The 15,092-nt window shown below is 33.9% G+C and overlaps 1 protein-coding gene across 1 annotated transcript in view; it reads left to right on the forward strand.

Moving 5' to 3' along the window:
• Positions 1-15,092, forward strand: part of ADGRV1 (adhesion G protein-coupled receptor V1) — a 778,411-nt gene that overhangs the window by 215,392 nt on the left and 547,927 nt on the right. The window contains exons 58-65 of the mRNA XM_001366741.4: positions 1,728-1,907; positions 3,560-3,724; positions 6,163-6,280; positions 7,313-7,436; positions 8,610-8,748; positions 8,894-9,079; positions 9,373-9,605; positions 12,504-12,652. Of these exons, the coding sequence (XP_001366778.3) occupies positions 1,728-1,907; positions 3,560-3,724; positions 6,163-6,280; positions 7,313-7,436; positions 8,610-8,748; positions 8,894-9,079; positions 9,373-9,605; positions 12,504-12,652 (1,294 nt within the window). The remainder of the gene's footprint in view (positions 1-1,727; positions 1,908-3,559; positions 3,725-6,162; positions 6,281-7,312; positions 7,437-8,609; positions 8,749-8,893; positions 9,080-9,372; positions 9,606-12,503; positions 12,653-15,092) is intronic.

Below are 15,092 nucleotides of genomic sequence, written 5' to 3' on the forward strand. Positions count from 1 at the left end.
CTGGAATTTGCACAGATATATTTATATAATATGCATTGATTTGCTGTGTTATTTAGGAAAGCACTAGTTTCTACCAAAGTGAAAACACTGATAGACATTTGCCCAAGCAATCAAAATGCTTCCTCATTTGTGGATTTGCCTCTAGCATATATACTTGTTAATTATTAATATTCTGACAAATAAAACTTTCTGGAAAAGGATATTAGAATAATGCTGTGTTGGTTCTCTTAAAAGGACAATCTCAAGTGATATTCCAATATTTGTCATGCCTATCAATATCTTCAATAAGTAAGATTTAGATTCAGTTAAAAATATGGCAATGTATTAAAAACTTAGGATTTATATCATTCCCTGTTCGTTCTTAAATATAACATCATATACCAAAGACATTATTTGTTCACAATGAAAATCTCTTAGATGTTCAATTTGGGTTAAAGATGTTTTATAGTGTTTCTTCTCCACGGTTTGAACTTTCTTGGGTTTATAATTCTCTGATGGAGTTTGAGTTTTGGAATGTTCAACATTTAAATTTCTGAAGTTTGCCTGTTATGGAATGAGAAATGTTTAAGAAGGAAAACATAGTACCTTTTTAAACACGTATGCTAAATTGAGTGCCAGAACTTCCCTCAAGGACATAATAAATGTTTCTAATTGAGGATGCATTTCTGTGACACTTAAGGACATTTTTATGACAAGTAAAGAAATCCTAAATTGGGCCAAGTGTTATTTGTTTATACATTGTACATTATTTAGCATAGATACAGGTAGGAGATATCTTTTAACAGTGTGTTTTTAAAATTCATGGTTTTAGGAATATGAATTCAGTTTTCTATTTTAGGAAGGGTGATTAATTCTTTTACTGGCCACACATTTCATTGCTTTATATCTTGAATCTTGAATGTTAATGCACAGCACACTAAAATTTAAGCATTTGATAGTTTGAGAAATGACATCTAGCAGTAAGCAACATTTGATAAAATTCTTCAGATTGATAATCTCAATATCACAGTTTAATATTTGTTATTGGCTTTGACATGTAATTTGATTTTAGCCAAGTCATTCCCCTGTTTATAACATCTGTTTCATATAATTTTTGATGGGAAATATTTGATAAAAAATGGGTCATTTAGCCTAAAAGCCTAATTAGCAAAGACATGTAGCCAAAAACATTTGTTTGGATTTTTATTCTAAAGTTGACCCTTGCCTTACTATGACAATATTAAAGAAATGACTTTTGTCATTTTGATAAGCATCTCTCTTGGTTGTGGTTCAAGTTCTGACTACCTTATATTCCTTCATATTCCATGATAATAGTGTCATAATGACACTTTTATGAACTGTTTTCCAATGGGGGTAGCAAAACTCTCAGAGGGAATTTAGATCAGAAATCATTGACTCCTAGAGTTAGAAAAGAAACTTTAGAGATTATATTATTTTATGCCCTTTATTTTAGAAGTTATCAGATAAATCAGTAGAGTGGAGAATAACAATCTTCTGATTTGGGAGGGTTCTGTAACTAGGCATTCTATTTCTTAGATTGATACTAACATTATAACACAAGACCTTTTATTTATCTCCAAGAAAATCTGCTACTTCGTTTTAAAATTGGTGAGTACATCTCTGCTAAAAGAATGAAAACCAGTATGATTCAGAGTCTCAGTGTTCAATTAAGAGGCATTGAAGGTTGTTATCAATGTTGTGTGTTTTTGTTTTTTATTTTTTGCCAGGTGTCTGAAGTACTGGAAATTACCGTAATAGATGATACTGAAATTGAATCTTTGGAAACTTTCAGCATTATCTTATTCAGTGTAACTGGAGGTGCCAGACTTGGGGTTGATACTGAAGTGACCATTGTTATTCCACCAAATGATTCTCCATTGGGTATATTTGGATTTGAAGAAAGGACTGTAAGTCTAATACAAATAGGCTTGTTCTTTCCTTTTTCCAAATTTAATTACTATTAAATATGTTAATATTTTCTTGACTTGCTCCTGGAAATTTCATTTTTTTCTTTTCAGTTTCTCAGAGCTTGGTCTCTTTTTAGTGATCTTTTCATTTCTATTCATTAAAATTTAAAGGCCCTGAAGCCTTAAAAAAATAAAGATTGGATCAGAACTAGGAAAATAGAGCTATTAAATGAAATTAGTATTTCTGAGTCAAATGCCATTGTTCAAGTATCAAAATCTTCCAAACAGGGCGAAGGTATTAAAGGAATGCTAATGTAATAAATAAATATAGTTATGGTTGCATTTTAGCTCAGAGGCAACTCCATGTTTCTTGGGGTGAAAATTACCTAACCCTGAAGAACAGAATAGGGGCTCTTAGTCTCCACCTGATCAAAATATCCAGAAGCATAGCTGGAGTTGCCCTACTTTCACAAATCTCTACAGATTTAACCTGTTTGAATCTCCTGCCAGCAGCAACAGAGGAATTTGGTTTTGTTCCTTTCTTTCTGGATATGACTGTGAAGTTTTATATGCTGTATTTTGGCTGGAAAAAGTCTCTATTTTTGGAACTTGCTATTGACTTTTGAGATTGAACCAAAAGTTATTGTTTAATCCTTGAATCTTAGGGAACCCTATATCAGACGTATTACTTCTGTTTTCATCACATCTCTTGTTTTAGCTATTATAATACGTTTCCCATGGCACAGTGCATAGATTTCAGAATTTGGAATCAGGATTAACTGGTTTTGAATCCTACCCAAGACACTAGCTGTGTGACTATGAGGGAAGTCCCTTAACATCTCTGTGTCTCAGTTTCCTTATCTATAAAATGAGGTTAATAATAGCAAATACCTGTTGGAGCTGTTGTGAGTATCAAATGAGTTAATATGTAAAGTACTTTGCAAATCTTAGAAGTATTTTATAAATGCTATCTTATTTTTATTAAATAGTCTGCACACATTTACATGCTTATAATTTTGAAAACTAATTGTTATAATTAATTTATTTGACTTAACTTCTGGTTGTTTATTTCAGGATGGGATAACATGCCCGCTAGTCCTGGTCTCAAAATCTCCAAAGTTTGATTATTCTACTAAAAAATCAACTTTGAGTTATTATTCCTTGAATTTGTCTTCAGCTTTCTTTTCATTATGTCCAGTGTGCTATTAGATTATTTTTTTGTTTTGTTGAGTAGGTTTTCTATAAAATATTAGTAGCAGAGTGTGTTCCTTTTTAACTTGCCTTATAACTACTCAAAGAGTGGGCAGGGATATTTTATTGCTGTCAATAGGAGGAGAGGGATTTTATACATTTCAGTTTGGAATTGAGAAAGTACTTTTTGATAGACATCTAAATGGTGATGCTGCCTAATTTAAGATTAGATTTCTTTAAAGAATAGTAGTTAAACTGGGATATTAATTTTTAAGATCTCAATGAAAACTTTGGAAATTAGAATCCCTTAAAATTCTAGGGTGGTGGAGTAAGAATCTACTTTTATTTTCTGTCATAACTATCTTCTAAATTTGAGGATTGATGAAGATGTTCTTGTGTTCCTTTCTCCTCTTCTTTTTTTTTTCCACCACTATCTAATTTTGTGTAATTCTTGATTCCAGGTAACAGTTCCTGAAGCCCTATCAGCTGATGATCCTGATCCATACATAACATTGACAGTTGCCCGGTCCCAAGGAGGAAAAGGAGCAGTACAACTTTTATGGGTTCTAGAGGAAGCAGCTAGAGATGATCTAAGTCCTTTGAATGGAACCCTTCATTTTGAAGAGGTGTGTGTGTGTGTTTTCTTAACAGTTTTAGAGTGATTTCACTTTTCAAAGTAATAATATAATTGATTGTGATAATCACATTGGCTACCCTATAACTAATATTCTCCATATCAATGGTTTTTTAGTTGAAGAAAATGCATTATTAAGAGGAAAGATGGGAGAATAGGGATATAAACAATTTTCAAACATTATTTAGTAAATTAGTAAATGTAGCTGTTAATTTCAAAAGCATATTGAAAAGTCTATATTGTAGAGATTTATATTGGAATAATTTTCTTTTAAGTTGGTAGATGTATTCATCCACTTTCCTGGCTTTATTGATTAGTTGCTTATGGTTTCAAAAGTATCTCTTAGAAGATGCATATTTGGAACAAATATCCATGGTAGAAGAAGTTTGCTTTTTTAAGTCATGAAAAGGAACAGGAAGGTTCAGAAGTTTGAAGGTGATGAGAATAAAAGAAAAAGGTAGTGAAAGGAGCAAATGCTAAGAGGAGTATCTGGAAAAATAAAAGTAGTTTGAGGGACTTTAAATGAAAACACAAATTGTTTTACTTGGACTTTGGAACGAGAAGTAGCCAAGAGTTTTTACCTGGAAGTTGATTTTTGCAATCAAACAACCAGGCAAGGTAGAGGAAACATCTTGAACATTTAAAGGCAGCCAATTTTGCTTCATCAGATTAAGGGCCAAGATGCATTGGAAGCATTGAACAGTTTCATACACTTGTTAAATGTAGGGAGAGGATCTGTGCTGAACACATAACAGAACCATAAGAAAATAGTGTGGCTGAGTTGGAAGGGCCATCTAATCAATCCACCACCAAAAGTATTTACTCTATCTTGTACAGCAAATATAATGTGGATCCTATCATTTGTACTGAATAGAGTGTATTGCTTTTATTCCTTTTGAGATTATAATGTCATGGTAGAAGTTTATATGACTGACATGTCATATAGAAACTTTCTTCGAAGGATTATTTTCAGTTTTAGAAGTTTGCCAGCAGTGGGATGAAAAATAATACAACTCACTTGATGGATTCTGTTTTGGGAATAGTAGTCACAGTGTTATCTTTGAAATATCTCTGCATTTACTTGGTACTCTATATGCAGAACAAAAACCCTTTGAAGGATTCAGAATATCCTCATCGGCTTAGTTGGCCATTTTGACAGCCAGGAAGTGAGCTTCTGGAGGAAGTCAGCTCCATGACCAAAACCACTAAGAAATAGTACTCCTTGAACTTAATGACATAGAAATTGAAATTTCTGATACAATCTTTCCTGTCTATGATAAAAGGTATAAAGTAGGTTTTTGATTAGTTTTTATACTTATGAGATATGTCATTAAAGGGTTATGGATCTCTGAGTTCTTGTTTCAAATAGATATGTTCTTTTGTGGTTTTCTGTTGTCTTCTTTTCTCAGAATAATTTAAATATGGTTGGGAAGACCAATTTTCATTCTTGATGCAGGCTTATAAGAAATTTCTCTATAAGAAATAAGAAAATCTTCATGGTATACTTTAATATGTTTTTATAATTCAAGAATATAAAATATGGAATTCTACCCAGTATCTATTTAAAAGAAATAAAATATCTGAATATAAATGGCTAACATTAATTTCTTTTCTCAAATTAGTTGACTTGTCACTTTTTATTCTAAAAACTGACCTAAATGCTAAGAATATTTCTACTTGCAAAAGTCTCTTATTAATTAAACCATTTAGGTGAAGTTTTGGAGATTGCCTCATCTGTGTGTGTGTGTGTGTGTGTGTGTGTGTGTGTGTGTGTGTATGTGTATATGTGTGTGTGTGTGTGTGTGTGTGTATGAAGGTGATTCTATTAACCTATTGTCAGTATGCATTGTGTTTTTTCAGGTGTTAGGAATGATTTTATAGTGAACATTTTATGTGTTGTAAATAGAAGCATGCCTTTTCAAGAAATGAATGTTTGATTTATGTCCTAGAACCTTTCCTTCCCTTCTCCCAGATGAAACTAACTGCTCTGTGCAAAGAATAACCAACCCATGAACTTCATTAGCACCATATCCTGAATGAGGAACTATTTTTTTGAAGGAGAAGCAGTGAACTAGTATTTTTAAGTGCTTGCTACATGCTAGGGACTGTGTCAAGTGCTGGGGCTACAAGTAAAGACAAGCAGCAAGCAATCCCTGCTTTCAAGGTGCTCACAATCAAATGAAGAAACAATGTTGGAAGTTCCTTGATGAATCTTGTAGCCCATTATTTTCTTTTTAGTTTTAACTTTTATAATTTATTCTAAAGAGGAAATTATCAGAGTTTGTGTGAGTGTGTGTTTTTTTTTGTTCACTACTTCTCTTTAAGAGCAATTCAGGACTTATAGAAAAAATGAGTTTTGCTTTTATATTTTGTTTTTATTATCTTTGGATCAATCTTGAAAATATTTCCTAATTCTCTGGTTTGATATAGAATGAGTTTAAGAAGGCCATTATTTTGCATGCACATCAAGACACTTTTTTGGAAGGTGATAAGAGTTTCATCATTCAGCTGCTCTCCCTTGGGGATGTAGAAATATCACCAGTAAATGGTAAGCAAAACTCTCCTCTTTTTACTACTTAAAACTTTTGTCCATTCCCTAAAAACTATAATGTCAGAGTCACAATGAACAAGTATAGAAAGTCCTAGGTTGTGTACATTTCATTTCTTCAACCAATTTGTTGCTTAATGTCACATGAGTGAATATAGTTGCCTTAGTATTTTTCCTTTTTTTATTCTTTATTTTTCCTTTTCAGAAATGTGTACTTCTGACACTTTTGTCTATGATCATATAGTCTATGGATCTGTAAAAAAAAACATAGCAAAACTTCAAACATTTCTCTCCTCAATCCTCATTTTTGCTTATACTGCACATAAATTCTAGGTAGAAGCATCCAAGAGCTTATCCATGAAATGATTTTGAAACTATTCAGTCATGCTTTAAAAGTAGCCATAGAACTTTTGGTTTACAGTAATGATGATCCTTGTTAAACATCTGGAAGGAGGATGCCAGGCAGGATATGGACCGCACTGTGCTCTTTCTATCCTGTGATTTATTGCTCTGCTTTTCTCTCCCATCCATGGCTTTATGGTCTTGAGAGTGTTCAGTGTGTTGCACTGAAAGCTATAGAAAAAAGCATTTCTGTGTTTATTTACTTGGGTGTGATATTCTCCTTCACTTTGTAGGCTTATCTGAGAACTGTATTCTTGCATAATGTTCTCTTAAAGATGGAACTCATGAGATTAACTCATAAGTCGAAATCTGCATGTCGTAGGTGTTTTTGCCTTATTCTTTGGCCACAGACTATCTTTCTGCTTCTTGTCTCACCATCTCATAAATGTGTGGCACTGGTCATTAGAGGTAAAGATGAATCAAATTCATCATCACTTCTAGAAGAACAACTCAGATCACAACATGCCACAAATTATGAGTTTATAGCTTCATTTTGTGTATAAATAATAGCACACAATATGAGTTCTTAAGTTTCTGCTGGAGAACCCAACAATCAGTAGCATGTGGAGTGCTGATAAGACATTGTATAAAAATATACTTCAGTTGTGCTGAAAACTTGCTTCCTTTCAGGAAGAGCAGCAATCGTCATACAGGGAGAAAAGAGTATATCTGGAGAGATTGGGATAGCCCCATTATCTAGGAATGTTTTCATTGGGGAGCCATCAGCAAAATATAATGGCACTGCTCTAATTAGGTAAGTACTTTTATGATTTTTTTTTCCCACAGTCATGTCTACCTAACTATTTTTTGGTTGCTTAAATGCCAGTAGAGGCTATTTCCTTGTTGTCATCTCAATATTTTAAATAACTTGGCCTAATGACTTGACTGTGATCAATTTTATCAATGAGATTCTGTGGTAAAGTTATTACCTGAATTGACAATGAAAATTTAGCTTGATTTGAGTAGACTGATGCAGTGGCAAGGATAGTGGCCTAGAAATCAGTGTGTTCAAATCCAGACTCTGAAAAGACATCATGTCCTGATAGATAAAAAGGCCTCCATTAGGACAGCCTGGGTTCAAATCCCACCTCTAAAACTTGGACTAAATAATCCTGGCAAAATCCAGATCTGTTTCTTCAATGTCTTTATGTATGCATCTGGTCATATCACTGTTTTGCTCAAAATTCTTTTGTGGTTCCTAGTTGTCTATTGCTGTCATATCAAACTCAAATTGAGATGGGAGCCATTAAAAGATCTTTTTAGGCCAAATATTGACTTAGAAAATCACATGTTAACATTATTTTTATTTTATTATATTTTTATCTATTCAATGGATATTTCCTAATTTTATTTTAATCTGGTTTGTATATGCATTTGATATCTCTGGTCTACTAAGTAAATTTCAGGCTCTTGACATTCCTCATCTCTTGGCATTCCACATCTCTTATGATCTGGTATCACATTATCTTTCTAGCCCTATCTCTTTACACTATGAATTCACTGATCTACTCCATTTAGACTAATCGTCATTCCCTTCCTTACTTCCTTGGATTTGCTTATCAGGTTGGATTGCTCTTCTTTGCACTACTTATTGAATGGAAACCCTTATTTTAGAGTTTTGTTTATTTAGAATTTTAGAATTTAAAGGCTAATGACTTTGTATCTTTGGCTTTTAGCACTTGATCCTTTTGAAATAAGTGTTGGATTTGCTTTTTGCTTATGGCGTTTGATCTTTAACAATAAGTTTGATTTAAAACTATCAGACAACTGTTATTCTGATCAAAAAGTAAGTTCCTAAAACATCAAACTATGTAAGACTTGTTTTGGAAAAATGCAAAGTACTACAAGTTTAAGAACTCTCCTCACTTTAATGGATTTTTATTTTTGATTTGGATAAATGCATATTTTTTTGTGTTTTTACCTCTAGCCTGGTTCGCAGTCCAGGAACTTTTGGAGAAGTCACAATATACTGGAGTATATTTCCCCCTCTGGCCGAAGAATTTGCAGAAATATCAGGAGAATTAACCATGCGAAATGGACAGTCTGTGGCCACTGTGGTCATACAGGTATTAATGCTTGACAGCTTGACCCTTCTGCCATGTCTTACTTGTTTGATATAATCTTACAGAATGTGGCTTGGCAGATTCCTTTCTAAAGATCTGACATTTTGATTTGTGTGGGGTTTTTTGTTGTTGTTATTGTTTTCTCTAGGCTTTAGATGATAACATTCCTGAGGAAAAGTGCCTCTATGAGTTTCAGCTCACTGGAATCAGTGAGGGAGGAAGTTTAAAAGAGTCTAGTAGAACAGCCAACATCACAATGGTTGCTAGTGACTTTCCGTACGGCTGGTTCGTTTTGTCACCTAAGCTCCTCCAAGTGTCAGAAGAAGCAAAGAAGGTATGATACAAGGTGCCTCAAATCTGAATGGTTGTATCAGGTTGGCTATTCACATTGTGAAGGGAATGTTGAGAATAATTGTGAATGTGCAAGTGGTCCATTTATTCCTGATGATAAAAATCTTGCCACATTTCACAAACCTTTTAATTTTATTTCTAACGTAATTAGTTTTTCCAATAAATAATTTTAATATCATTTCAATGACAAATAAAATATTACACTCAGACCAGGAAAAGTAAAAATCTATTAGGCTCCAAATTGAAATAAAATATTAAAAAATGCTTCTTTCTTAGGTTAACATCACAGTTGTTCGTTTGGGTGGACATTTGGGCCAAGTGAAACTCTGGTATGAGACTGTAAGTGGAACAGCAGAAGCAGGCTTAGATTTTATTCCTGCAGTGGGAGAATTTCTCTTTGAACCAAAGGAGAAGGCTAAAAGTATCCATATTGAAATTATTGATGATGACCTTCCTGAAGGTCCTGAGGAATTTTCTCTTGCACTTACAAAAGTGGAATTACAAGGAAGGTAAAGTAAAAGTAAATAAATAATCTTAAAACTATAGGCAATTTTTCCCAAATGGAGTATAGCTTCTCTCAAGCCTCTGTCCTTATTTATAACTTAGGAATGCCTGAGTAAAGGTAGAATAAAAATTGTGATTGTAACTAAAAAGTGTTTTTACAAAGCTCTAAAATATATTCTATGGATGTTTGAACTGCTCAGCTCATTTATTTATTGTTAGTCAGCAAGCATTTTATTAAGTGCTTATTATGTGCCAATCTGTATGCTAAGCACTAGTGTTAAAAAGAAAGGCAAAAAACACAGTCTCTGCACTTAAGGAGCTTATATTCTAGTAGAGACAATGTGCAGATTAACTATGGATATCTATCAAGAGTGAATTGAAGGTGATCTCAGAGGGAAGACACTAGTAGTGACTGGGAAAGTCTTCTATTGTAGATAATATTTAAGCTGAGTCTTAAAGGACACCAGGGAAGCCAGTAGGTGGAAATGGGCAGGAAATCATAACCAAACTAATGTGATATTTTTACATTCTGGTGTCCTGTCTACTATCTAATTTGAATATAACTGGGATTAACTGAGAGATATGGCAAATTCTACCCAAGAGATTGAGAAACTCATCTTCAATATATGTTAACATCTTTTCTCTCTCTCATATTATAATTTATATTCCTATTTATTCCTGCCCATTTTTGTTTTCATTTATTAATTTATTTTCACAAACTTTTGGAATACAATAGGCTAAAAATACTAAGTAAATATCTAGCACTGTGGAAGTCAGGGAAGGTCCATTACATTTTTGTCAATTTTTTGTCTTTAGCGGTGAAATAAGGAGCCATAATATCTAGCTGTCTTAAAGGTTGTTTGACTGGAATATTAATCATATTAAATAACTGTAGAATTGCTATTATTAAAACCAAAAAAAGAAGTCAGTTTTCCTTAATTTCTCAAAGAATAGTTTTTCACCCATTTTATTTCCTTTTATAGTTTTATACTTGCCACCTGTTTTAAATTCAAACTCAAACCAATCTGTAGTACTTAATGTTGCTTTTAAAAATCTTAATTGATTGATTAGTTTATTACATTAAAATACCCAGGTAACTCCTTCCCTAAATCCCTACCTACATTAGAGAACACATTGTATGACAGAGAGATATATGAATATTATAAATCTGTCTTGCTTATTTCTATTTATCAATTCTTTATCTGGAGGTGGACATATACAAGTTATTCTTCAAACAATAAGTTACTCCTTTGCTTTTTTAATATGTACACATCTTTATTAACTTTGAATTTATAATATACTCAATTTTGTGTAATCTTCAAGTATGATAAGTATGTCTGATATCTTTATTCAAATCTTCATTAAAAACACATATGCATACACATACATGCACAAAATTTTACATTATAGAACCCAGAACAGGCCTTTGAGAAAGTCCTTTAAAGATCTTCCTGAAAGTTGATATGAACACATTAGCTCATTGGATCTGATTATTCAAAGTATTCTCAATCTTTCTAATAGTACCATCATTTAGTCTACCAATCTTTATAAATAACATGAAAAATGTTGTTAAATGTTTCACTGGAATCTGAAGATATTATGTCCATAGCATTCCTCTTATTTACCAATATGGTAACTTTTAGCAATGGAAATAAAGTTATTGCAGGCTTACCTGCTTTTGCTTACACACTATTTCTTAATAAGTGCTGGAATTTATAATGCTTTGCAACACCATTGTAACATAATATTATATCATAATAGAATAGCAACTTTGAAATGGCACTGTCTGTCACATTTTAAAATTTGGTACTATATGCCAGAAACTGGGGCTACATGCCAAAGACTATGATGCAAATTGGAAGAGAACAAAGCTTAGCATTTTAAAATGTGAAAAGAGCTTTCCTTACCTTCTCAGAATGAAGCTTTCTAACCACCCTGTGAGGCAAGTAGTACAGAGATTGTATGATTCCCATGTTCTGCAGTTAGCCTTTATCCCCTTTAATTTTAGTCCTATCCCTTTGTTGATTGTTTCAATTTTATCCTATATATAGTTTGTTTATGCCTAGTTGTTTGCATATCATCTCCCCAGTGGACTCCTCCTTGAGAGTTCCCAGGTATTGTTTTTTGCCTTTATTGGAATCTTCAGTGCTTATTATAATGCCTGACACACAATAGGTATTTAAAATATTTCTTGACTGACCAACTGACCAAGGATAAACTAAATATCCTAAGAATCAAATGCCTTTAGTGTAAAATGAAATATTTTCTGTTAGTCATTTAAATCCCATTATGATTTGCTTCCAATTCTTATTTTCAGATTGATCACACAGTATATCACCTCATGAAATTTACACTATAACCAGATTCTTTGTATATAACATTCCATTTCCCATCTTCATACTTTTGCACAGATTGCACCTCTATACTTGAAATGTTCTCCCTCTTTACTTTTTCCTCTTAGACTCCACTGGAGCAATGTCAGTCCAAGTGTTACCTCCTCTGAGTTGTTAGTACCTGTCACCCCAATATAAATACAGCTTTGTGTTTGTGCTGTCCTATCAAAAGTCTGAAAAAGTTGAAGCCATTACGAAGCTGGTATGGGCTACTCCCTTTAGAATCTGAGAACAGGTCATTCAGGTTGTGAGCCAGTAAAAATATTATATCCTTTGAGTGAGTGAGTTTTAAAGTCTCAAAAGAACAAAATTTTACTCTCTCACTCTCACTTTCCCACACCTCATATCTTACAATTTTCATCAAGTGTGTTATATTTGGTGAAAGAGTCAACTGATCAGAAGATCCCCTCAGGCATAGGATCTTGGGTTATAGAAGTTAGCAAATGTTATCAGCTCATTTTAACTTATCATCACATCCTATAATACTTTTTTTTTCTATTACTTTCCAAGAGGGTATGATTTTACTGTTAGAGAAAATGGACTGCAGATAGATCAACCTCCAGAAATTGGGAACATATCTACAATTCGAATAATAATCATGAAAAATGACAATGTAGAAGGAATCATTGAATTTGATCCAAGGTATTCTGCTTTTACAGGTAGGCTCATATACTATCGGCTTTTTGTTTATATCACAATTTCATGAATTAGAGTATGAAATGGTCAATTTTAAATTCTATGCAGAAAGTTTCCAGTTACTTTGGTATATGCCAATATATGTATACTAAGATAAAAGATGGATTTGTACAGTCCTTTTTAATTATCCTGAAGATTTTCCTTGAAGTAAAGGCCTGCCTACCTATCATATATTTATATGTGTATATACATATCTATGTTTCTATATATCATGTATATATGTATGTACATATATATGGGGCAATTATATGGTGTAGTGGATAGAGTACTGGGCTTGGAGCCACAAAAATCTGAATTCAGAACTGACCTTAGACATTTAACTAGCTGTTAACTAGCTAACAATAACTAGGCAAGTTATTTAGCCCCATTTTGCCTCATTTCCTCATCTATAAAATGGAGAGACAATGGAGAGGCAAATGGCCAACCACTTCAGTATCTTTGTCAAGAAAACCCCATGGACAAAAGTCAATGGGGTCACATAGAATTAGACATGCCTGAATGACTAAACTATAAAAATAATACTACATATAATACGCACATATATATGCATATACATATGTATATATGTTCACATATACCTATTTGCATATATAGACAACACCAGCAGCCATACCCTAAAAAGCCTTCTGATGGTTCTGTGTGGCTGCTAGTCATAGAACCCTAAAGCCTCTGAAGAAAGGAAGTTAAAAATCGGCCAAAAGGCAATGGTGGAGCATGTGGTAGGTATGAGCAGGTTAACCACACAAACAGGAAAGAAATAAAGAAATTGGAGCCAGACTGTGAGAGACTTTACAAAGAATGATGAAGTAAAGTGGTACAAAGAATGTACCTCATCAAAGAAATATATGAATGAAAAAAGTAATATGGACCGAGATCCTTGGTTTGGCAAGATTGAAAGTGAAGAAAAGCCTTCACATGCTGATAAGTTTGTGGGAAGCTCTGGTCCTAGAAGTCTGTGAGTTTCAAAAAGGTTGTGGCAGGGGGAAATGCATCCCTATGCCTCAGGGGTTCCGCCCTACTACTTCCTGGGGTGGGATTGGTCTTGAATGGACCAGTCCCATGCTGGGGAAAGGACCACACCTCCTACTTCCTCTCATGGGATTGGTCTTGAATTGGATCTATCCCCATCTAGGGAGGGGGCTTATCCCTATTTCTGGGCATGGGATTGGTCTATATAAGGACCAATCCTGCACCTAGGAAGAAACTTTGAATCTGAGAAGATTCAGACTGTTGGGGGGAGGGGTCTAGTTAATTTCAGCTAGGGAACTCTGGTGGGTTTTTTTTCTTTTTAATAAAGTTTTAAAAAGGTAAGATACAGATAGCTTTTCTTTCTGCCCTTTCAGGTCCATAGGGTGGGCAGGCATAGCTTTGTAATTTTGATGCATTGATTGGTTGTGGTGTTTCTTCATGCTTTGAGAGAATATTTTTATCCATTACATCTATACCAATTACATCCTAGATCCAATTAAGAGTTGATTATGTAAGAGACATACACAAAATGTGTGTAGATATACACACACATATGTACATATATTGCATACATATATATTTGAAAGAAGTGTCAAACCATGCTTTCCTTCAATTCACTTCACCCCTTGACATCGCCTCTCACTGGACACTCAGAGCTCCAGTTAACTAGCTTCCTGCTTTTTTTAAATAATCCACGCAGGATGTGGCAAAGTCCTTCAGCCAATCTGAACAGACCTTTTACCATTTATCATTGAAATGCCTTGACTGAACAGAGACATCCAGGCCTCGTTCATTCCCAGTTCACACTTCTAATGGATGGATTCCATTGAGCTGGATTTTCATCTGATATGGGTTCCAGGGTGCATTTTATCACTTACTTTAATTGAAGAGAGAGTACATTCTAGGCATGGAGAACAGCACTTCAAGGATCAACGTAGTGTTTGAGGAATGGAGAGAAAGTCAGTTTGTCTGGGTTGGAGGCCAGATGTCTTCTAAATAAGACCTGTACTTATGCCCAGTGGGCAGCTAGGTGGTGCACTAAATAGATAGAACACTGGAACTGGATTCAGAAAGACCTGAGTTCAGATTGAGCCTCAGATACTTACTGACTGTTTGAGCCTGAGCACTTAAACCTCTTTGTCTCAGTTTCCTCATCTGTAAAACGAGTTGGAGAGGGAAATGAAAAACCATTTCTTTGTTTAGGAAAACCCAAATGGGGTCATGAATAAGTAACATGACTGACATAACTGAACAACAACAAGCATTTTATAGTTCTTTTAAGGTTTGCAAAATCCTTTCTAAATATTGTCACATTTGTTCTTCCAGGAACCCTGACAGGTAGATGCTATTGTTATCCTCATTTTTACACCTTGCTAGTAAGGCTAGTAATCTGAGGCAGTATTCAAATTTAGGGCTTCCTGACTACAAATCCAG

This window comes from Monodelphis domestica, chromosome 3 (genome assembly GCF_027887165.1).
Source record: "Monodelphis domestica isolate mMonDom1 chromosome 3, mMonDom1.pri, whole genome shotgun sequence".
NCBI lineage: Eukaryota > Metazoa > Chordata > Mammalia > Didelphimorphia > Didelphidae > Monodelphis > Monodelphis domestica.